At 42.6% G+C, this 25,173-nt stretch overlaps 2 protein-coding genes across 5 annotated transcripts in view; both read right to left on the reverse strand.

Annotated features, from left to right (window-relative positions):
• LOC102430427 (glutathione S-transferase A2) overlaps nt 1–11,396 on the reverse strand; it is a 19,841-nt gene extending 8,445 nt beyond the window's left edge. Inside the window, exons 1-2 of the mRNA XM_006093235.3 lie at nt 11,310–11,396; nt 6,272–6,378 (exon numbers count right to left, since the gene is read on the reverse strand). Of these exons, the coding sequence (XP_006093297.1) occupies nt 6,272–6,358 (87 nt within the window). The 5' untranslated portion in view covers nt 6,359–6,378; nt 11,310–11,396. The remainder of the gene's footprint in view (nt 1–6,271; nt 6,379–11,309) is intronic.
• A 2,737-nt stretch (nt 11,397–14,133) lies between these two features.
• LOC102438019 (glutathione S-transferase A1) overlaps nt 14,134–25,173 on the reverse strand; it is a 38,093-nt gene continuing 27,053 nt past the window's right edge. For 2 of the 4 annotated variants that reach the window (XM_023757692.1, XM_023757693.1), the window contains 5 exons: nt 21,682–21,733; nt 20,511–20,643; nt 17,971–18,112; nt 15,369–15,500; nt 14,134–14,493 (listed from right to left, as the gene is read on the reverse strand). In XM_023757692.1, coding sequence (XP_023613460.1) covers nt 14,371–14,493; nt 15,369–15,500; nt 17,971–18,112; nt 20,511–20,632 — 519 coding nt within the window. In that variant the 5' untranslated portion in view covers nt 20,633–20,643; nt 21,682–21,733 and the 3' untranslated portion in view covers nt 14,134–14,370. The remainder of the gene's footprint in view (nt 14,494–15,368; nt 15,501–17,970; nt 18,113–20,510; nt 20,644–21,681; nt 21,734–25,173) is intronic. The other 2 variants (XM_023757691.1, XM_023757694.1) reach the window with 1 other exon arrangement.

A 25,173-nucleotide genomic window follows, 5' to 3' on the forward strand; every position in this document is an offset into this window, starting at 1 on the left:
CGGGGAGCTCCTCAACCCCTGATGGGCCCTGCTCTGTGCATGACAGGGGGGAGCTCCTCAACCCCTGATTGGCCCTGCTCTGTGCGTGACAGGGGGTGGCGCCGCAACCTCCCCATTGACCCTGCCTTGAGTGTGACAGGGGGCAGTGCCCCAAACCCCCAATCGGCCCTACCCTGAGCGTGACTAGGGGTGGCATCCCAACCTCCCGATCCTCTCTGCTCTGTGCATGATGGGGCAGCGCCCCAACTCCCCAATCGGCCCTGCTCTGAGCCTGACCAGGGGCTGCACTTAGGAATTGGGCCTGCCCTCTGCCACCCGGGAGCAGGCCTAAGCCAGCAGGTCGTTATCTCCCGAGGGGTCCCAGACTGCGAGAGGGCACAGGCTGGGCTGGGGGACTCCCCCTCCCCCTCCCCCAAGTGCAAAAATTTTTGTGCACCGGGCCTCTAGTCCTATATAATAAAAGAGAAACATGCAAATTAGCATCCCTCTGCTATGCCCAAGCCATGCCCACTAGCCAATGAGGAGTGGATATGCAAATTAACCCAACAAAGATGGCGGGTAATTTGCATACATAGAGCAGAGTGGGAGAGCCAGCAGCTTGGAGGGACGTGGCTCCCTCGGTCACTCCCTCGGTCGCTCCCTTGAGGGGACGCGGCTCCCTTGGTCACCAGATGGAGAGCAGAGCAGGAGAGCCAGAGGCTTGGGGGGATGTGGCTCCCTCAATCGGAAAAAACCCAGAGCATGGGGAACACCAGGAATTCTGGGAATAGTAGTTTTAGTGGCAGCCCTAGGACCGGAAGTGGAAGCCCAGAGTGCAGGGAGCACCAGGAATGCTGGGAAACATAGTTCTGGTGGCAGATGGCTCTCCTAGACACTACAGCAAAGTGAGCCTGGAGCACTATTGCGGTTGGGGATGGAGGGAAAGCAAAGGTGAGAGACATAAGTAAAATCAGAGTGTCTAGAAAAAATTAAAGGGAAGATATCCTAAAACTTCCAGGAAATCTCTACCAATGGAACTAAGAAAAAAAAATGCCTCTATTATTCTGTGAGCAATAAACCAAACTGGGTTGGGGGTCTCAGACAATTTGCTCATATGATTACAAAGACAGACAGAAACTCCCAGATTGGAGAGGATTCCCCAGAGGGCTCCCAGATTGGAGAGAGTGTAGGTCGGGCTGAGGGACCCCACCCCCCTACGCTCCCACCCAGTGCACGAATCTTCATGCACCAGGCCCCTAGTATGCATATAAGATCTTAGTAGGGTTTTTTAAAGATCTTTGGTTAATCTTTCCCCTCCCTCCCCCCTTACCTCTGAGATTTGTCAGTCTATTCCCTGTTTCCATTCCTCTGGTTTTATTTTTTTCATGATTTATTTTGCTCATTAGATTCCTTGTTTATTTTAATTTTTAGATACAATTATTGATACATATGTATTTACTGCCTTCTTCTTCTTCTTCCTCCTCCTCCCCCTCCTCCTCCTCCTCCTTCTCCTCCTCCTCGTTCTCCTCTTCCTCCTCCTCTTCCTCCTCCTCCTCCTCTTCCTCATCTTAAAGAATACCTTTCAATATTTCATGTAATGCTGTGAAGCTCTTTATCTGACCTTCAATTCTAAATGATAGCTTTGCTGGGTAGAGTAATCTTGGTTGTGAGTTCTTGTTTGCATTACTTTGAATATTTCTTGCCATTCCCTTCTGGCCTGCAAACTTTCTGTTGAGAAATCAGCTGACAGTCATATGGGCGCTCTCTTGTAGGTATCTAACTGCTTTTCTCATGCTGCTTTGAAAATTCTCTCTTTATCTTTAACCCTTGGCATTTTAATTATGATGTATCTTGGTGTGGGCCTGTTTGGGACTCTCTGCACTTCCTGGACTTGTAAGTCTATTTCTTTCACCAGGTAGTGGGAAGTTTTCTTTCATTATTTCTTCAGATAGGTTTTCAATATCTTGCTCTCTCTCTTCTTCTTCTGGCACCCCAATAGTATGAATGTTGGTATGCTTGAAGTTGTCCTAGTGGCTCCTAAACTATCTTCATATTATTTTATTCTTTTTTTTTTCTCTTCTAATTGAGTGCTTTGTTGCTTCCTCATATTCCAAATTGTTGATTTGACTCTTGGAATCCTCAGCTCTACTATTGTAAATTATTCTTTATTTCAGTTAGTGTATGCTTAATTTTTGACTGGTCCTTATTCAGGTAGTTGATGTTCTCACTTATTTCCTTGAAATTCTCATTAAGATCCTTGAAAGTCTCACCAAGTCCCCTGAAGCCCTCATTAAGATACTTGAGCAATCTCATAACCATTGTTTTGAACTCTATATCTAGTAGTTTGCTTGCTCCCATTTAATTTAGTTTTTTTTCTGGAGATTTCTTCTGTTCTTTCATTTATGACATGAACTCTTTCTACTCATAATGTCCTCTTTTGAAATGTCTGACACACACTAAGGTAGAATTCCCAATTAAAGAAAGGAAAAGGGGCCCCCAAATTAGTTTTTAAATTTTAACCAAAAAACAACAACTTTAGTTTTTTATATGATTCCTGGATGTGAATATCACCTCTTTCATGTACTGTTTTCTTGAACTTGAGCACATTACTAACTCTTTCCGTATCTATATTCTCATTTATAAAATGTGTATAGATATGGTACCTGTGCTATAGGTTGATGGGAATAAATTCAGTTAGTTATGCAAAGGCCTTTGAACAGTACCAGGTGCACAGTAGGTGCTCAATAGATACAAGTTGTCATTAGGTTTTAAAGATGGCTGCTTTTCATATTAACCATCCTCTCCCTTTATTTTTTAAATTTAAAGCAATCTAACCTTGGTGAAATACACTCTGTTGTTGACCTACATTCCTTGCCCCACACCCTCTTCAGTCAAGCTCAGATAGAGGAGAGGAAGCCTGGGATGCTCTCAGAATCACCTGCTGCTCACCTCCTGTGCTGAACCTCAAAGCTGAAGTCTGGACTACAGCAAAAATGTTGGGCTGCTTCTATCCTATATAATAAAGAGGTAATATGCAAATTAAACCTCATGCCCTCACAAGATGGCTGCCTATGGCCAGGCTGGCAGGGGGGTTACTGAGGGATGACCAAATGACTGAATAAGCAGGTTGTGTGGGGCGACCACGCCAGTGGGGACAGGGGCATTTAGAGGCGACCAGGTCAGCAGGGGTCAGTAAGGGGTGACCTGGCCGGCGGGGGGCGGGGGGGGGGGAGTGGCAGGGGGGAGGCTGTTAGGAGTGACCAGGCCGGGAGGCAGGGGGCACTTGGGGGTTACCTGGCTGGCAGCAGGGGACAGTTATGGGCAGCCAGGCCGGCACACAGAGGCAGTGAAGATTCATCAGGCCAGCAAAGGAAGGGGCAGTTAGGGGCGACCAGGCTGGCAGGCAGTTGAGAGATTAGGAGCCAGCGGTCCAGGATTGTGAGAGGGATGTCTGACTGCTTATTTAGGCCCGATCCCCGGAATCGGGTCTAAACTGGCACTCGGACATCCCCTGAGGCATCCCAGATTGGAGAGGGTGCAGGCTGGGCTGAGGGGACCCCCTCTCCTGTGCACAAATTTTGTGCACCAGGCCTCTAGTATATATAGAAAAAAAGCTGCATGGCACTATTTGCATTTCTGAGCACTTTTTTCGTTATGAAATAGAGAAAGGACCAAGCTCAACTCCTATGCATTCACGAAACATTCAAGAAAGTGTAAGCCAAGGCTCAAGTACACATTATTACAGAGGGATAACACTAGAAGGGAGCACTGGAAGGGAAGCTCCTGTCACCCAACACTATCTCACCTGAAACCCTCTTTTTGGTTCTGACCTGATGAACCAGATCCCTGAATTAATCCATTACTCCCTCCCCAAGAAAACCTGCGTCCACAGAGATGCTGGGGCTCTCTGATCTGGACTGATAGGTGTGTTTCTCATTGACACCTCTAGAGGGTGTAGCTCAACACAGTGCCACAGAAATGAGTTTTCCACAGGGAATCTGGTATTTTGACACTGTAAGTGCTTGGCTCTGCTCCTAGATGCTCCCATTCTTCTTTTAATCACCTGTTTACTTGTCTGCATCCTGACTGGACTGTAAGCTTCCTGAGGGCAGGGACCTTGTCTGTCCTGTTCATCTGTGTATCCCCAGAACCTAGCACAGAAGCTGCTACTGAAAGGTGCTTAACAAAATTGTTGCTGAGTGGGTGTATTAAATCTTTTAACACACATTTTCTTACAGTCTGCTTCTCCCCATATTTCTGGTTTAGGCTTTAACTTAAATTACATTTATTTTCTAATAGTATTTTATTTTTATCTCTTTATTATGGAAATTTCTAGCATGCCTAAAAATAAACATAAAAGTATCCTCCTGTACCCATCACCCAGCTTCAATAATTACCAACTGAATCCAACCCTGTCGTGTTTATGCCCACCCACTCTCCCGCTCTTGTAATAATTTGAAGCCAATTCTAGACATAATATATTTCACTATTAAATACTTCAATCTGTTCCTCTAAAACATAAGAATTATTTTGAAAATAACCACAATACATGATCACACTTAAAACATCGACAATAATTCTTTAATATCATCCAATGTTCAATCAATGTTCATGTTTTTAATGTTGCATAAATGTTACAAATGAAATATTACAGTGTGTTTAAATTCAAATCTAAATAAGGCCCACACATTGTGATTAGTTTCTTAAAGTTATTTTAATTGTTTATGTTCCTTAATGAGAAGAATTTGTTGTTGTTGTTGTTGTTGTTAATCCACACCCAAGGATATTTTTCCATTACTTTTTTTTTTCTTTATAGAGAGAGTGGAAGGGAGGGAGTGAGGGAGGGAGGGAGAGAGGAGGAGGAGGAGGAGGAGGAGGAGGAGGAGGAGGAGGAGGAGTGAGACAGAAAGAGAGATAGAGACAGAGATAGATAGATAGATAGATAGATAGATTGATAGATTGATAGAAAGAGAGAGAGAAAGAGAAACATTTATGTGAGAGAGACATATCGACTGGTTGCCTCCCTCACCCTCACTGACCTGGGTGGGGATAGAACTGCCAGCCCAGGTATGTGCCCTTGACCAGGAATCCAAACAGTGATCTTTCAATTTGAGGGCCATTGCTCTAACCATGATCAACCGGCCAGGTGAGAGGAAATTTTAATAATACATTAGGTTGAATCTGTTCATCTCTTAATAACTGGCAGTTTTCGTTTTAATGAAAAACTTATCAGAAGCTAAAAAAGGCTTATAGCTTACTGAGAAAGTGTGGCAGGACAGTAAGCAGCTAGGAAAATTCCTGGGCAAGTGGAATAGGGAAACTGAGACAAAAACATTAAACCAGGCCAAACAACTTGAACAACTTATGGACAGCTAGTGAAACACAAGACCTTATCTTCCCTAACCAACGACACTTGGGAGCAAATGGTTAATACTTCTCTCTAACCAGAGAATATGTAGCTTAAGTCACCTGGTTGGGGAGATAGAACACAGAGACCCAATTAATGCCATTTGTACCAGCCAAACCCAAGGACAGTTGAAGTCATGGGAACAAATAACAAAAACCCCATTAGAACCAGACAGACCCAAGATAAAAGTAAAATAGTAAAGCAGACCAAAGAATAATCCCGAAGTCCCTATACACTTATTTGGATGCATCAGCATATTAAAAACACAACTGGAAAGCTGATGAATATTCTATGAAGCCCTCCCCTAAGATTCTCCTCCACAGGAAAAAAAAAAAATAGATAAGAAGCCCTCAGGACAAAGACAAGTGCAGGCTCATTCTAGAGCACACCCATGCCCCTTCTTGGGCATGAACTTTTTACTTCCTCTGAAACTCTAAGGGTCTCCGTGAGACTTGCAACCAGGAGAGCAGCAGGCTCACGGCCTCATCCTGTCTCCAAGGCCCCCTTTTCTCTGACTTCCCAGTGAGCTAAAACCATCCCCGCCTTGGCTCACTTCTCTTCACTGTGACCTTTACTTCCCAGTGAGCTAACAGCAGCCCCGCCTTGGCTCACTTCTTTCCTCGGGAGCCTAGCCTCTCTCCTGTTGCTTCTTCTACCCTAAGTCCTTCCTTTGCTTCACTGCCCCATCTTTTAAAAGGTTAAATGAATAAGCAAACAAATTTACAGTACTCTCAAAATCACCTGAACTCCTGTTGTGAAACCTTTCCTACACCAAGTCAAGAACCCACACACTACACCGGTGCCCAGAGGCAGACCCTCTCCAGCCCGGTTCCTCATTACAGTCAATGTTAGATCCAACTTAAGATGACAGAACTCAGAACCCACCTCAACTCCAGCTGCAGCCAGGAGCCACCGGATGGACTCCATTCTGCCTCGTGCATTGAAGTAGTGAAGCTTGGGCTTCCCAGCCATGACTCAGTCTCCTGAATTCTCTAAACATGAATGAATGAATGAATGAATGAATGAAACACAAACATTCACTTTATGATGTGTGGTTAAAGAACACCAACAATGCTGAGGGAGTATCTGCCCTATTCGTGGCAGAGTTGGAAGAGTCCCTGGAACATCTTCTTGGTCTGATTTCTCACCCATCAATAGCCACACTTGAAAAATAGCTCCAAACCATTGTTATGTCTCTAGTGGGTAAAATCTGATTGACTTGGCAGGCAATAGGGGAAAGTGTGTGGTAAAGATGTATTTGTGGGTGTTACAGGGAGGGGAAGGATTAGAAAAGTAATGACTATTGAAAATCTCCTAATGATTCTGGCCCTTTGGACACATTATATCTTTAATCCTCATAACAGCCCTATGAATTAGTTATTATACACATTATTCAGCTCATGAAACCAAGGCACAGAGGTTAAATGACATGTTCACAGTCATACTCCAGCTAGTGATGGAAATTGAAATCTAAAAATGAGCTAAAAAAGGGCAGGGCCGAAAACCACCCAGGTGTGGGCCCTGGGAGCCTGTGAGGTAGCTTGAAACCAGAGGACTTCACTGACAGGGAGGCGGAGGGAGCAGAGTCAGTCCTCAGCACCTTGGAGTTTATGCTGCATTTGTTCAAAAGCTGAAATTAGGGCAGAGACTTACTTAATTGTAGCTCAAAAGACCCGAATTCTTTCCATAAACACACGGTGCTAATTCCCTACCTTCTTTGGAATTCTACATTTTACCTATACTTGGTGTGTTTTATAAGCTAGAAAATTAAAGTTACTGCATTAACTTGACAGTCTATGGAATGGAATGAACATTTGTTCAACGCCTATCATACAGTGCCCATTCTCTCACCTATTTATCTTCACTTAATCCTATAAAAATCACCTGAGATGGATTCTGTAATTATTCTCCTTTTACAGATGGGGATACTGAAGCTTCCAGAGTAACTTGCTCAAGGTTAAGTGGTATCCACCAACTTAAAAAATGAAATAAAACAATAGAAAATACCAGGGTGCATTCTATTAACAACAGGTAAGCATTGTTTCATGAGATTTAGTTTCAGTTACGTTTGTTGTTTGTGTAGGTGTGTGCAGGTCTGCACACTTGCTTGGTTATTATAAGAGGAGGAGATAGTTTGGTTGTGTCTGGTCTATCCCAGGCTACATATCAACTGGACATAGCCAGGAACCTGAGCATGAAACTCAATGGCTCCAACAAGGGACACAACTAGGTCTATCATTGCGTGAATGGAAACACACAGGACCCATTAAAAGCATGAATCATAGCCCTGGCCGGCTTGGCTCAGTGGATAGAGCGTCAATCCAGGTTCAATTCCCGCCAAGGGCACATGCCTGGGTTTCGGGCTCGGTCCCCAGTGGGGGGCGTGCAGGAGGCAGCCGATCAACGATTCTCTCTCATCATTGATGTTTCTATCTCTCTCTCCTTCTCCCTTTCTCTCTGAAACCAATAAAGAAATACATTTTAAAAAAAAAAACCATAGCAAAAACCAATATGGCGGCATAGGTATACACCTGAAATTGCTGCCTTGCACAACCACTTCAAAAACACAACTAAAAGACAAAACAGACACCATCCAGAACCACAGGAAGGCTGGCTTAGTGGAAATTCTACAAAAATACAAATATAAAAAAAATAAAAGCATGAATCGCAAAGCCAGGACTTAGGGAGAAATAGTTGCATTTTCTTTGTAAATCCCAAGTGCTGTTTAGAAAACATTAAATCTCCTGAAAAATTTTGTTGTTGTGGAGTTTGAGACAAAAGACATACTTCTCTTTACCCAATGGATATATCTCTGAAAAAGTGAGTGGACTTGAATTTTAATACCAAAATGTTTTTAATATACACATTGTGGATATGATATTCATGAATCTAAGCTTTAGAAAGTAAAGACTACTGTGGAAACATATTTAAACAACCTGTTTTGGGTTTTTTGTTGGTTAGTTTTTAAAATATATTTTTATTGATCTCAGAGAGGAAGCGAGAGGAGAGAGAGGTAGAAACATCAATGATGAGAGAGAATAATTGATTGGTGGCCTCCTGCAAGCCGTACACTGGGGATTGAGCCCACAACCTCCTAGTTCAAACCGTGACCTCCTAGTTCTTAGGTTGACGCTCAACCACTGAGCCATGCTGGCTGGGCAATCAACCTGTTTTATAAGTGGAGGTTTTGTCTATTGTACTTTCTTATCGTGGGAAATGGAGATGCAATGATTCAGCAGAAGTAAGAGGAGAATTTAGCATTAGCATGTGGCAGGTGTTTGCTATGGACTAGAATTCGCAGAGCTTAGTGACTCAAATCCACTCACTAAGCTCCCTCCTCCACTGATTGAGGATCAAGTTACAAAGAGAAATAATTTCTATCGTATGTAATGTTTTATCATAAAGCTCCTCCTTAAAAGCAACTTTCTTCCCCTTCCAAATAGGAGGTACCCAATGTCCTGATATTACTGGGCCAAAAGTTATCATGAAACTTTGCCTGGTCAGCAGAAAATGAGAACCCCAGATAGTCAACGACTTGCCAGAGGTCACACACCTTTGTTCCTGATTCTCAGTACAGTGGGGCCTTGACTTACGAGTGTCCCGACTAACGAGTTTTTTGAGATACCAGCTGTCTCTCAGCCGATTTTTTGCATTGAGTTGATAGAGTAATTTGAGTTAACGAGCTCCTTAACGAGCTCATTAAGGAGCTGGGCCTTGGAATGAATTAAACTCGTAAGTCAAGGCCCCACTGTATCTACTTACTGTGTCTACCCTCTACAACGACCCTAGGAAACAGCTTCTAATATCCTATTTTAAAGACAAGGAAACTGAAGTTTAAACAGATAAAGCACCACCTCTACTCTCCTATGTTTTGTTAGTGTTAGGCTAGTTTGAACTCGTCTTCTGATTTCATAACACTTTGGCAGGCTTTGTGCTTCCCTCCTGAGACCTTTGTTCATTTTTCCCATTCAGAACCCATTAGTCAGCTAATGGTTAAAGAGGAGGGAAAGAGAAAAATATTGAACTCACAAGGACCTTTTTGTTCCCTGATTTTTAGTGGTTTGACAAGAAGAAATATTAATATGTGCATGCCTTGCTTTACATTGATATCCTAAAAAACTATGAGTGAATTGGGAACTAGCATCATTATAGTTCACCTAAATAAGGAAGTAAGCTTATATTCCTTGAAAGGAATGCGTCCTATGATAATTCCGTAGTAAAGTAAAGGAGCTAAGTCTCTCGGGGTGGTCCTCATCACAGAGTTTTTGTTGTTTTTTTTTAACAAAATCAAATCCAAATGATTTACTATCACAAGAAATGCAAAAGGACTAAATTTATCAGTTACTAACTTATAAAACTGGACTAAAACCAAAATTAATTATATGCTGCTTTAAGGCACAGAAGGACTGAAGTTGGTGCCAGCCCTCTGGGAGCCATATGTGGTAAACAGTTACCAGACCAGCTCCTTGCCCTCAGGGTCCCAGTCAGCTGAGAAAGACAGGAACCAGGACTGGTCCCTGCTCTCATTGGTCACAGTCTGGTGGGCAGACATGAGAACCTGACTTGGTCACACCCCTCCTTTGTCACAACCTGCTAAGGTTAAACACTGGAACCAAGCCTGCTCCATGGCCTCAGGGGTCACAGACTATCTGTCTGTCTATCTATCATCATCATCTATCTGTCCATACTCCATCATCTGTCTATTGTCTACATCTGCCAATCGTCTATTTGTCAATCTATTTATCTAGCTAGCTAGCTATCTCTTGACTCAGAGTTCCAGAACAAATAATATTTTATTCACCCATAGTCATTCTGCATGTTACCCAGCTTTTTTCATTAACCACGTTCTCCTAACAGACACAAATTTTGTGTATTTAGTTGGGAATACTTTATGGTTGATTTTGCAGTTGGCTGTTAAATCTATGTAATCTTTCCAAGATAAAGTTGTTTTCAAAAATGCAGTAATTCTCTATCCATTTGCACCTCTCATTCAACTCCACAGACTGTAAATAGCACCAGGATGCAACTCTACCCCACTCTGTGTTCTTCCTGCAAGTGCAGAGTGAGATGAAGGGAAAAAGTGAGAATATTAATCTTAACTGTGGTGACTGAATCGATAAAGTGATGATTTCTTGTAAAACTTGTAAAGAAATGCTCATTGCTGCTTCTTAAAGGTGTAAAGCTTGAAAATTTGAGAAAATATATGTTAACACTATGGTCAAGTACATTCCTTGAAACAAATTAAATGCACATTTCTTTAATATTTTTCAACAAACAAGCAAAAAAAAAATAGAACAATGAACAGAACAGCTCCTCAGAAAGGTATTACCCAGCCCAACACGCCAACAGCACCACACTTGAGAACCCTGTTCCAGCCATTTGCTAGACTGGCCATGAGCCCCAGAGAGAGCTCAGGACTTCTCAGTTAGCTAATCACAGCAGAGACTGAGTGCAATCTAGTTCCCCTGACATGCAGACTGATTTCATCCTATCATGATAAATTTAATTTTGAACTTTCACAGCCTCGATAGTATTACAGTATTACCATTCACAATGGCTGCACGTTGACTCTTTCAACAGAGAAAGTAACTTCAGTACAAACACCTACACTCCCTTGCACTGGTCAGATTCTCAGATTGCCTAAAATGCTATCATTTTTTTTTCTCCTATTATTACTTTTTCTCACACCACAATGCTCATGCCCTCGCTTTCTAAATTCTTCTATTTTACATTTTCATAAAGATGCATCCAACAGCAATAGAATGCACAACTCTCGAACTGTTCCTAAGCACACCAAGAAGGCACCATGTGAGTATAAAACAGACATTTTCTTGTACTAAGGACACATTTTGATATATTGTTTTGGTGACTTCACTGTGAGGATGTGGTGCCATATATGAAGGTTTATAAAACCAGTACTTACCTTATTAAAGTCTGTCTCCCACTTGTCTCAGCAACTCACAGCCACCTCCTCGTGTGTTTAGCAATGGTTTCTACAGTTGAATAACTCCTCCTCTCTGAAAGGGGGTGCTTCCAGATAAGGGAAATCCCCTCCCACAATGTTCAGGGTCCATGGGTTCAATGCCAAATAAGAAGAAAAATGACAAGTCATCCTCGGATCATGAAACGACTGGTTAATATGTTCCTTCTCAAGGTCAGCAAATAAAAGATTAAACAAAACTTTTCAGATTGTGAAACTCTCTCAGCCAATCAGTGGGCATGGCTTTTTGAAGAGCCTGCTGTGAGGTTTGCATGAATTGGATGCAAGGACTAAGGCAAATAATAAACCTCTTCTGTGAGCAGCAAAGGGAGCTGAGGTCAGTAAAGGGCAAGCTGATGGTGGAATGCTTTTTCTGTTGGGTTTTGGATAAAATACAGGACACCTGATTAAATATGAATTTCAGACAAGGGACATACTTATTCTAAAAAATTATTTATTGTTTATCTGAAATTCACATTAAACTGGGCATACTGTATTTTCTCTGCTAAACCTGGTAACCTGGTCAGTACACCTTTTCCTCTATGCCACACTCATATCAGGCTTGCTAGCCTCTGGGCCTTTGCACGAGCCATTTGTTCTGTTTGGAATACTCTACTTTGAGCCACTACAGCATTATTGACCTTATATGTTTAATATCAGTTTCCCCAAAACTCTGTGAAGTATTGGAGGTAGGGCTTTTATCTTGTTTCCAGTCATGTCCCCAATTGTCTGGCACAGCACCTGACACATAATAGCTCAATAAATAACATAGTTTTTTAAATTATTAAATGGAAAATTTCCAACAAATACAACCATAGAGAGAATGGTAGAAAGTAGAGAAAGCCCAACACACCCATCTCCCTGCTTCAGAATTGCCAACAATGTTTTTGATCTGTACCCTGTTGTGGGGAGGTCATGGTGGTGACCTCCTAAAAAGACAGATCCATGTCCAAATACCTGGAACCTGTAAATGTGACCGTACTTAGAAAAAGGGTCTTTGCAGGTGTAATTAAGTAAGGGAACCTGAGATGACATCATCCTGGATTATCTAGGTGGGCCCCAAACCCAATGACAAGTGTCTTTACAACAGAAGAGAAGACACACACACACAGAGGGTGAGTTCATGTGAAGACAGAGGCAGAGATTGGAGTGATGTGACCATGAGCCAAGAAAAGCAAAAAGCCACCAGAGGCTGAAGGAGACAGGAAAGGGTTCTCTAAAGCTCTGGAGGAAGTGCAGCCCAGACAACACTTTGACTTTGAACTTCTGGCTTCCAAAAGTGTGAAGAATACATTCTGCTGTTTTAAGTCCCTCAGTTTTAGTAATTTGTTATAGCAAACACAGAAATTAATATATGGGAACCTACTTCTCCCACAACCATGGGATTATTTTGAAGCAAATCCTAGACAGCCTATCACGCATCTATCAGAAATTGAGTATGCCAATCTCTAACAGGTAAGGACTCTTTCTAAGCATAATAATACTATTCTCTCATTACACTAAAAATTATAATCCCTTAATTTCATTAAATATTCAGCATTCCAGTTTCATCCATTGTCTCGTGAGGGTTTCTTTACAGTGGACTTATTTGCATCAGAATCCATGCAAGATCCCTATGTTGCACTTGAATGATATGAATACATCCATGAAGACATGAGTGAATGAATACAGATGTCAGACAGAGGAGAGCGTGTGTGGAATCCTGAGGAATTCCCAAAGCCCAGACTCAAACCCTTAGGTCATCAAGCTGTGGGTGGAGTTGGGCAAGGTGTTATGGCCATTTGTGATGGAGCAGTAGCGATGCCGCCCGGCCATACCCGCACACCAGACCCTCTCAGGAGAGTGTGGAGGCACAGTGGCATTCAGCTTTGTTAGAGGGCTCTGCGGGAAGGTACAGAGGAGAGCCCGACTCACCCTGGGAAGCAACTGAGGTGAGGAGCTAAGCATGGCCACGTGGAAAGGAAGAGGGTGAAGAGGGATAGAGGAAGGATCCCCAGTCATGGGACTCACTGAAGGACTTAAAGTAGGTGGTGATACTCAAATGTGCATTTTAGGAAAACCATTTTGGTTACAGATGAGGTGGAAGTGAAGCTACAGTCAAGGAGCCCTGTGTGTCTGTCAGCTCCCTCCCCACGCTATGAGGAAGCTCTTTGTGGGGAGAAGAACTCAATATGCCAAAGCCCAAAACCCAGATTTTCTGGGAGGGTGTTCATTCTGAGCCCCGAGAGTGGCTGAAGTTAGAAATTACTCCTAATCCAGCCACTCTGGCCCAGTGACAGGCCAGAAAAAGGAAAAAAAAAAGATATTATATGCATTCATTAACTATAATTTATACATGTAATCTGTACCTTGGAAGTCCAGGTCTGAGCAACATTGAGTGATCTGAGAGAAAGCCCAGCCAGGGGCTCCACAGAACATTAAGTAGCAAAGCGTTGATGTGCCAGGGAGTCATGGACTGAAAGGCACCAGAGAGCAGAGCTTGGGTTTGCTGTCTTGTTCATCATTTCCCCATCCCCTAGGACACTAATGAGTCCGTAGTAGGCATATCGCTGTTGTATTGCACGACAGCAAAACTCATAACAAAAACATTTTTATTACCAGAAGGAAAGCAGCTCTTAAAGAAAATTTCTTATGCCATTACCAAGAGGGGTACCTGTTTTCCTGTGAACAACTGAGAATGTCAGATATGAATTCGACACTCAACACTTTGAAGAGCTTTGTGACAGACACATGACAATTACTGGAAAAGATGAAAGAGACCTCATAGTCCATGGTTCCATTTTTTTATTTCATTTTGAATTCCAAGAGAGATGCAATCGAAGGAGACTGAAAATCTGATTTCATATTGGATCTTAATGAACAAGAATAAATTGTAACTAAATCAGCTCATGGTAGTTTATTATTTGATTACTTGCAAAAGCTTATTATTCTCACAAAATCCAAGGTAGAGCATTTCACTGTTGGATAAGTTCCTGCATGTGCTAGGAATCCATGCCTGCTTTATTTAAATCTTGAAAAGCTCCCTGGCTGCTTTTGAAGCTTTTGGGTCTGCGGGAGGCTTCCTCTGACTGCCTGGCTGCAGAAACTTCTTCACAGGAGGGAGGTTGCTGATCCTGGTTTTCAGGGCCTGCAATGCACAAAGCACAGCCTCAGATGGAGACACAACACCACCCCTCATTACACAGGCCAGGGAATCTGAGGACAGACCAATGGAGTCCCCTCCATCAGCACCAGCAGGGGGCTGGGAAAGGGACACCCAGCAAGACAAGAAGATAAGAGGAAGGAAACACAGCTCAATAGCACTTTCCCCAGAGACAGGATTCAGTTCACAGTCTTCTTCCCACATGGAAATCCTGTGGATTCTCACTCTTGTGCAGACAAGGAAGACTAATGTGTCTGTCAGAGCAACACAGGTAAAGGCTCCAAACTGGAGAAATGAATATGTGGGACAACTGGGCTGGAACTGAAGATAGAAAATATAGAAGGCCAACCATGCGGACAGTCAAAAGCAGTTGAGAGAGAAAGAGAGAGAGAGAGAGAGAGAGAGAGAGAGAGAGAGAGAGAGAGAGAGGAGGGGCTCTGGGGAGAAAACAGTGTCTGAGAGAAGGAGCAGGAGCTGAGGGAAGGAAATCAGAGGAAGGAGATCTGCTCACACAGACTCAGGTAAGAGAGAGAAGGACACACGGGGGAGGAAGGGAATCCCTGAGAAATGAGGACAGAAACTGCATGGAACAGGGCTGAGCACAGAGACGCTGAGCCCTGGGTCCCTCTCATTGTGAAAGACAAACTATTCTCCTTGGGGCAGCATCCACCCCCAATTTCCTTGGCAAAACAAGATTCTTTTCCTTTCTCAGACCAGGGCCTACGAGCAAATTTTGGAGACCTGGGGGCAGCGGGGCGTGGACAATGATGCAATCATTACATGGCCAGTCCAAGAACCCAGATATTAGATTCCAAGATGGGAGATGTGGGTTCCCTCCCCAGGCCTGTGAAAGGGGTCACCTTCAACAGCGGGAAGTTGGCCAGAAGGCTGGGGTCAATCTCTTCAACATAGTAGATAAGTTCAACCAGGTGAATGTCAGCTTTGCTCAGCCTGTTGCCAACCAGGTAGTGTTGTCCATGGCTCTTCAACACCTGGTGAATTGGAGGGAGCAGATTATGAACACAGGTGCACTCAGGCTGGGTCCCCCTGCTCCTGCCCAGGTCTCTCCAGCCCGGCTTCCCATCTGTGCTGTCTCACTGGACAGGTGCAGAGCATCAGACCACATTCATCTCCCCTGACTCAATGAGACAGAGAGAAGCAGGTCTTTGCCGTTCCTTCCTCACCCCTTGGCTGAAGCCCAGGCAACCATCTCATTTTCCCACTCCCACATCACTGGGCTCCCTCTGTGCATGTTGGTCTGGCCAGGGCTTGCACTGACTGCACTGTGTTTCTATGTGCTACACGCCTGGAAGCCTCAGCAGCTCTGAGATTTCAGGACTTGCCTCTCCAGGCTGTTCTCTCTCTCCTTCGGGCAAAGACTCCATCTTCATGACATCCTTCCTCAATCCCAAGAACACTATTTCAGAGTCTATATTTCTCCTCTTGTCTGCTCGTCTCATTTCCTGGTCTACCTATGTAGGATCTGAAATAATCCTGGACCAATTTGAACTCACCATTTCTCTTACAACATTGTCTCTTACTCCTAAGCCACCTGTGCCTCTCAATAACATAAGGAGAATTTGTTACAATTCACATGTGAACAGCCTATGGATGACTGCAGTTGCCTGTAACTTACTTTTGAATGCATCAAAAAATAATGTTTGATTACAGCAGGGAGGATGGGGAGATATATGATTAAACAAACATAATTATAAAATGTTAATTTTTAATCTAGGTGGTCAGTATATATGTGTTTATTGTATATCTCTTTCAACTTTTCTGTTTCTGTTTTTTATAATTAAATATTGGAGAAATATGTGATGCTTATTAAAATCATTGCAGCAATGTGGAAATCATAGAGGAAAAACACATGTGGACAACTGACTAAAGATAACATTTTGGCAAATACCCGTTCAGACTAGATAGATAGATAGATAGATAGATAGATAGATAGATAGATAGATATGAATGGATAAGTACTTAATGACTACAATAAAATATCAAATGCTATATTGTTATATGCATTTTGCATTCATTCACGTGATCATAGGGCTCTTTATTCATGGAACCTTTTGTTTTCAAAGTATAGATATACCTAAATTGCAAAGTCTGTTTAGGTTTTCATCATGGGAAATGTGCCTAAACTCTTAGCATCACAAGGACCAGGAGAGTGTACTAGTATGTTCTTATTAATACCAAATTCTTTGCTCTTTGTATAGAACCTCACACACAAGCAACAAATTAACATTTTTTGAGTGAATGAATGATTTAATATTTAATAAAAATAAGTTCCTCAGTATTAATGTTTTTATTTCTATGTAAGCCTCATGTATCCCTTACAATCTTTTTGTAGTTGTTGTTCATGATTTTTATTTAGCACTAGTGGCCCAGTGCATGAAATTTGTGCATGGAGTGGGGGTGTCCCTCAGCCCGGCCTGCACCCTCTCCAAGCTGGGACCCCTTGGGGGATGTCCGAATGCCGGTTTAGGACCGATCGGACAGTTGTACATCCCTCTTGCAATTCGGGACTGCTGACTCCTAACCGCTCACCTGCCTGCCTGCCTGCTCACCCCCAACTGCTTTCCCCCGCCGGCCTTCTCACTCCCAACTGTCCCCCCTTGCTGGCCTGATCTCCCTAACCCCTACCCCACCTGCCAGCCTGATCACACCCAACTGCCCTCCCCTCCTGGCCTGATCGCCCCTAATGGCTTCTGCCTCCACCCCACCATCATGGTTTTGTCCAGAAGGTCTCCCCAAAGGTCTTCCAGTATAATTAGCATATTACCCTTTTATTAGTATAGATGATTTCAGGGTGTTTTAATCTGAAATATTTCCCTTTTACCTTCAAAGAGAAGCATTATCTAATATATGTATTCTGTATATTGATGGAACTTTATTTCCTTAGTTTTGTATGACTTCCCTCAAAAGTTTGAGAGACATATCCACAAAATGTGTAGATTATTTATTCCTTAACATCTTTTTATCTGTTTTTTCCTCTCCATCCCACTGCCTTTCTCTCTGTTTAGATACATGTCATCCATCACAGAAACACTATCGTATCCTCCTGGTGGGCAGTTGGGGTCATGTTGCCTGTTGTCAGCATATTTTCCAATGAGTTGCTTCCCTTGTGCTCCTCTTGGATGCAAAGCCCCTGCATGGTGCTCTGCAGGATCTACTCCAATCGCTAGTGTGGCTCTAACTGTGGCCATGAAATGCCATCAAAGAGAGAATTCTAAATCGGGTCCTAGTAAACTGAACTTTTGCTGACAGATTATAACTTGGGTATAACAGGTACATGTCCTCCCCACAGCTGATTTTGATAACATCCATGGAGAGCCAGGGTGCTCCATCAGTAGTCAGGAGGGCCCATTGGAAGTGAAGGTCAAATCCCCAGGACTGCCCAGGCACCAGTTCTCTTTGTCCTCTAGTCTCAGTTCCCCAAACACTGACCAGTCCACTTACCTTTTCAAAGGCTGGGAAATAACGATTTGTTGTTCTCTCTCTGATCTGGGTCATCTTGGTGTCTTGTTCATCAGGTGGGCATAGTGGGAAACGCATGGTCATTTCATTCAAATCTGCAATACCTTCTGAATACATATCAATCCTGAAAGACAAAAATGACCCAATTTTCAACTGTCACCTGTCTTACATGTTATAGTTTAAAAATGTAAGAGAATGGGGTATTGGGAGATGGCAAAGTGATTCACCTCCATTGGGTGCATTTTTATATACCAGTCATTCAAGCTATGATTTTCTTTTAACTTTAACATTTCATATCAAGGTGGTTATCTACATCTAAAATTTTTGTTATGCCCATGACCAAATATACTGACAGACCAACATCAGTGAGGTGTCCAGAGTCACAGGCATAGAGAAATGGTGGAGTCATTGCAAGTACCCACTGCAGAGGCTACCTAGGGTTTGCCATCTCTGCTGTGGTTGGTTCTGGGCACAAACTTCATGTGATCCATAAGGCTAAAGGCCTGCCACCTGAGGAATCAGCAGAGAGTCCCTGGTACAGACACCTCAGTCATGTCCCTCTCCCTCTCTCATCCTGTTATACCATCCAGGCCCATTTATATGCCCAATATTAGCAGTTTTTCCAGTGAGTTCCCATAGAACAGTCCCCAAAGAACACAGTTCCCAACCCTCTTCATGTGCTGTTTCTAAACTTTGGCCACATTTGCAGTGCTCAAGACTCCACCTAAAACATCCCCTGAATGGGGGCGATCCTTTATATATTAGTAGTGCCAACCAGTGCATATTATAGAGGAGTTTTGTTCTAAACTGGGTTTTCTACAATACTTATAAATATGCCAGCTTTATTGAAATACTATATTTACACACCATAAATATCACCCTTTATGTAAAGTGTACTATTCAGTAGCTTTTAGTACATTCTGAAATCTCATCACATTCTCTCATTCCAGAACATTTCCTATTATGCCCAAAAGAAATTCTGTGCTCTTGACTGTCACTTTCTATCTCCCCAAAACTCCTTCTACAGGAGATCACACACTACTTTCTGTTTATATGGATTTAAATGTCTGGACATTTCATATGAATGTAATCATTTTATATACAGCCTTTTGTGTGTGGTTCCTTTCATTTTGTATACTATTTTTAAAGTTCATTTATCTTGTCACCTACATCAGAATTTTGTTCTCTCTATGGCGAAATTACATTCCATTGTATAAATATTGCACTCTGTTCATTCATTCACCAGTTGATGGACATTTCTATTGTCTTCACTTTTTAAATATTGTGAGCAATGCTGCTATGAACATTTGTGTGCATGTTGGGGAAGGTCATCAAGAAGATGTGAGTGTCATTTGACCCACAAGCTGGACCTGGGCAATTGGAGGCTCCCCACTCCCTCCCCTGTGCTTGGAATGTGCTCTCCACATGCCTTCCCCAGGGCACAGCCTTGGGATAGGAATGTGGTGATAAGACCATCTGGACTTGGTATGTGAGCCAGTTGAGGCCTCTATATAACCTTTTAAGATCCTGGATGGTGGATTCAGAAAACTACTCGTCTTGTGGTCATGAACAAATTTCCTTGTTTATTAAACCTGCCACCTACCAATAAGGACTGGAGGGCCTTTTTCTGCAGTCTCTCTCTGCCCTTCCCAGATGGGAGCCAGTTTCAGATTTCACTTGAGGGCTCCCAAGGAGGTCTATGAAGCCACAGTACAAGGTTTAGTGTGGATGTAGTGTTTATTATCTTGGGCACATAGCTAGAGGTGGAGGTGCTGACATAGGATAAGTCTATGTTCAACGTTTCCAGTAAGTGGTACCAGTTCCTTACAAGTTTTAGTTTCAATCATGTGGTTCCCTCTCAAAAAGAAGGAGAACACCCCCACCCCTCCCAGATGTAGCTGCCTTGAATAAATCTGGCTGCTTCAGTAAAAAAATAAAATAAAATAATAATGTTCTAAGTAAACCAGGCCTCTTGAAAACCTGCCTCTGCTAACCCTTGTCAAGAGTCGAGTCCAGCTCCTGGCCACTTGGCTAGCCGATGTGTCGGTGAGTCTGGTGGATGGGAGCTCAAGATAGCTTGAAATACAGATTCTTATGCTTTTGCATCGAAAAAAAAAAAAAAAGAGTCGAGTCCATACAACGGGCTGGTGAGTTAGGTTCCTGGTAACTATTCCTGTAATTTCTGGAACTTGAGAATGAGCCCCTTTGTGTCCTTTCCTTCCCAGTCTTTTCTTTAAAGGCCTGAGCACCTGGAGTCCTGACTCCACCATCCTCCTGGCTTCATGGTTCACCAGTGTTTGAAAAAGCCTGTCACTCCCTGTGCTACCTCTGTGGACTGAGTCTTCCTTTCTAATCCCACTGCTTGATTCCACTTCAAGTGGAATCCCTCCTCCTCATGCTCCCTGCTGGCCTGGACCTCCAAGGCTCATGCTGCTGTTGGTCATGATCCCCAACACAATCCTGATCATTCAAGGAAGAATCTAAATTGTTATTATTTATTAAAAAACAGAAGAAACACCTACAGGGCTCTCTCCTTTATGTCTGTCCCATACAGGTTGTATTTGGCGGCAATGTAGTTGAGAATGGCTCTGGTCTGTGCCAGCTTCATCCCGTCGATTTCCACCATGGGCACTTGCTGGAACATCAAAGACCCATCTTTTGAAAGAAGAAAGAAAAAGTAGAGTGAAATGTCTAATGGATCACAGTCTTTTGAGATGAAAACAAGTTTGTTGAAATTATCAGGTAATACTTGAACAAAATGGCATTTTGTTTTTAGTTTTTTACAGTCCTTTCTCTTATCGGTCTACTTTTTATTTTTTAACTCACTATTTTATTTACCTTTTTATTTCCATCAGATACTTGGTAGCTGCCTGTATTTTTTGTGATTGATTTATCTTTGTGGATATTTTTGAAAGAAGCTGAAGAGAGGCTGCAGCAGGCTGCCAGCCTGATGGCATTTCAAATGGGAAGTTCCCACAGTAACTCTTATGGTGTTCATGGCATTTAAGGCAGGTTTTGAGAGAGATTTTTACGTAGGGACCTCTTTCCCTGATTTCAACATCTGCAATATCGCTAAGACGTTACGTTGCAACAAACCATAGAGATAATTCAAGGTACTGCTGGGCCTATTTCTACTCTCTTCACCCTGATGCATGTGTTTGAGTGTCAGTGGATAGGTGGGGTCCTGAGCAGACACAACTCCTCACAGCGGGTGTAGAAAGGAGGAGAAGCAAGGAGTGGGCATTCCAGGTCACAAGGGATGATTCCCTGGTGAATATTCTGAGTTGTAGCCTTTCCTAGCCCTGAGTGAGTGATGAGACCTGCTCAAGGAGCCCCACCCTTACACTTGAACTACTTTTCTTCCTCTTTCACCCACCCTCCAGCTCCCATCATACACACTCATAGGCATTGCCTAGTGCAGTGGTCAGCAAACTCATTAGTCAACAGAGCCAAATGTGAACAGTACAACGATTTAAATTTCTTTTAAGAGCCAATTTTTTAAACTTAAACTATATAGGTAGGCACATTGTTATTAACTTAATTAAGGTACTCCTAAGGCTTAGGAAGAGCCACACTGAAGGGGTCAAAGAGCGGCATGTGGTTCATGAGCCACAGTTTGCCGACCACGGGAGTGTTCAAACCTCACTATTGCATTTATTCCCTCATCAGAGGAATTTAGATACATTGTCTTACCATTTCTTAATTTTTCCAAGTCTTCTGGACTTTTCAAAAATTGCTCTTCAAACTAGAATCAGAAAGAGTAAAGGAGTTCTTGTGATTCATTCCTTAGCATTACAGAACTTTTAACCTTAAATGACCTCTGTCTGGTACATCTTATGGAGGAGGTAAGATTCCTGAGTTTGGCATGGTACACAGAGGAGTACAATTATGCCATTTGGAAATTCAGATTAGAGCCATCAAGAACAGAACATGAAGCAAAATAAGCCAGTCAGAGAAAGACAAGTATCACATGATCGTGTCGAATCTAATGAACAAAATAAATTGATGAACAAAACAGATCCAGAGACACTGAAACATGCAATAGACGGATGTATTTCAGAGGAAAGTGGAGGGTGTGGGGAGCTGGAAGAGTTTGACCAAAGAATTTATATATGCTTAGCCCATGGACAAACAATAATGCAGGGAAGGCCTAGGGAGTGGGCAGGAACAGGGTGGAGCAGGTTATGGGTGGGGGGTGGAGAGGGGGTAGGAGAAAACATCTGTAATACTTTCAACAATAAAGATATTTTAAAAAGAGGACAGAGCATGGCTTGCAGCACTTAACTGCTCACACTTGGAGGTTCCTTTCACCTCCACCTGCTTTTACCTCTGTCAATGGTCAGGTCATGATTTGGGAGGGGAGTGTTACCAGAGGGAAGGGACTGGGAAGTTCTTGTAGTTATGGAGTTTTGATATCTCAGGAAAGCCTTTCTCTCCATATGAGACAGGCCAGGAAATTGTGTGTCTCCCAGCGTGGGATATCCATGGGCCCATAACCATCTAAGATGCTGTCACCAAGGTGACAATTACCTCATTTCATTTTATTTTATAGTTTAAAAGGGGTATTTTATGATAAAAGTTTTGGTCTTTAGCTTGATCAGTGGAACAGTCTATTGTGGATCTACATAATTCCATAGGGGAAGACCTGATAGATAGTGAGTTATGTGTGCAGGAATTTATAAAGCTTCCAGTGCAAGACAAACATAAAGGATGGAGGATGGTCATCAAGGGAGGGTGGCCAAGGTAGGATGGCATTGGCTGGTGTGATGTTGCTTGTGAGGCTAACGGAGATGAAAATGATTGTAAAGATCTACCTTTGGGAGCACAGAACCCAGGAATGCTGACCAAGATCCTTACCCCGCACCCCCTTCAGTAAAGCTGGGATGGAGTAGAGGAAGCCTGAGATGTTCTCAACATCACCTCCTAGTCACCCTCCTGTGCTGAACTCATCCTGCCCACAGGCTCTGAACACACCCCTGAACCCCAGAGCTGAAGTCGGGGTGGATTTATGGAGAGAAAATAAAAAGCTGCATGGCACTATTTGTAGTTTCACTGATGAAATTAAGAAAAAGCCAGGCTCAAGTCCCCATGTCTTCATGAACCAGTGAAGAAAGTATAATCCTGGCTCAGGTAAACATGTTGTTATGAGGCTAAAGGGAGCACATTAAAGCTCCGGTCTCACCTCACCTGAAGCCCTCCTTTACTGTTCTGATTTGTGGGACAAAATTTCTTTTGTTCATCCATGCCTCCCTCTCCTGAAAACCCTCAGAGTTGCTGAGTCACTCTGATGTAGACTGAGAGAAAAGTATTTTTCTCATTGACACCCTAGAGGGCAGAGCTCAACAGATGCCACAGAAACCTACCAATTTTCCATGCAGAACCTGGCATTTTGACACTGTAAATCAAGCATGTCAAACTCAAAGGCTGACTCAGGTCAAATAAACAAGGTTTAAGTTTATGTGGGTCACAAAAAAACAAAAGCTTCCATTTTCATAGAAACGTAGGTTTATTTCCATAGAGACATGCTGAATACAAAGGGCTGAAATAAATGACTCATCATTAACATAAAATAATAGAACATTTTAAGAAAAATTAATATTTTTTCTTGAACATTAACTTACCAGACACTGAATAACTGCACAAATTAATAAGCGTAACACAAAAAAACTTATTTTTCTTGTTCTCCAAAAGCGAGATATTTCCTGTTGCACACACCAAACAAGTCAGTACAAGACTAATGATGTGGCAATCGGCTGCTAGAATATTTGTTGCTAGTATTAGTGGAGAGAAATGGTACCACTGCATGTAAGGCGGGTAAGGGAAATGAATGCAACATGATTATAGTAATCAGTCATTAGCGAATGTTGTTGTTTTTTAATAACTAGAGGCCCAGTGCACAGATTTGTGCACCAGTGAGGTCCCTCGGCCTGGCCTGTGGGGATCGGGCTGAAACCGGCTCTCCGACATCTCCCGTGGGGTCCCGGAGTTCGAGGGGGCGCAAGCCAGGCCGAGAGACCCCACCAGTGCACAATCAGGGCCAGTATCGATCGGCCGAACCCACCAGCAAGCTAAACTACCAGTTGGAGCATCTGCCCTCTGGTGGTCAGTGCACATCAAAGCGTATGGTCGAACCATTGAACAAACGGTTGGACACTTAGCATATTAGGCTTTTATTATATAGGATTATGTATAACAGGATTATCATAAAAATTAAAGTTATGAAATTTTTATTAAAACGTTTCTTACATACCGTTATATTGACTGGGGTGCAAAAATATTCGTTGTGGGCCACATGTGGCCTGTGGCCCGCGAGTTTGACATTCTTGCTGTAAATGCTTGGATGTCCTTCTAGATGCCCCCATGCCTCCTTTTAATCACCTATTCACTTGTCTGCGTCCTGACTGGAATGTAAGCTTCCTGAGGACAGGGACCTTGTCTGTCTGGTTCATCCGTGTATCCCCAGAACCAAGCACAGAACCTGGCCCTTCAAGGTGCTCAACACAATCATGGCTGAGTGCATGCCTAAATCTTTAACAGGCAGCTTGTTATAATCTGCTCCTCTCCACTTTTGTGGTTATATCTTAATTTTAATTACATTACATTCTAATATTATCGTTTTTATCCTTTTATTATAAAAATTTCTAGCATGTACAAAATGAAAGTACAAAGATCCTCTTTGTATCCATCACCCAGCTACAATCATTATCACACAAGCCAATCTTGTGTCATCTAGATGCCCACCCACTCTCCCTAGCTTGTGAAAATTCGAAACAACCCCATATACTGTATCATTTAATACTTAACTCTTTATATTTCTAAATCATTAGATTTATTATTAAAATAACCACAATATCACACATAACTAAAAAATTAACAATGATTTTTAATATCCTGTAATATTCAATCAATAGTTGTATATGTGTCAAATATATTACTGTATATTAAAATCAAAATAAGGTCCATAAGTTATGTTTAGTGGCTATTTCTTTTGTTTCCTTTAAAAATTTCCTGTACTCTTACAATGGCAGGATTTTTAAAAATTTTATTGGTCAAATAGTCCAATTCCTTCATAATATGCATAATATTTTTATTTAAGGCACAACCATTCACAGGCCATCTAGTATGGAAGTCTCCTAGCTTATGTGAGAAAATACTTTGATACAGTCAATTTTGGATTCAACTTAA

The sequence above is a fragment of the Myotis lucifugus genome, unplaced genomic scaffold, assembly GCF_000147115.1.
Source record: "Myotis lucifugus unplaced genomic scaffold, Myoluc2.0 scaffold_111, whole genome shotgun sequence".
Lineage (NCBI taxonomy): Eukaryota > Metazoa > Chordata > Mammalia > Chiroptera > Vespertilionidae > Myotis > Myotis lucifugus.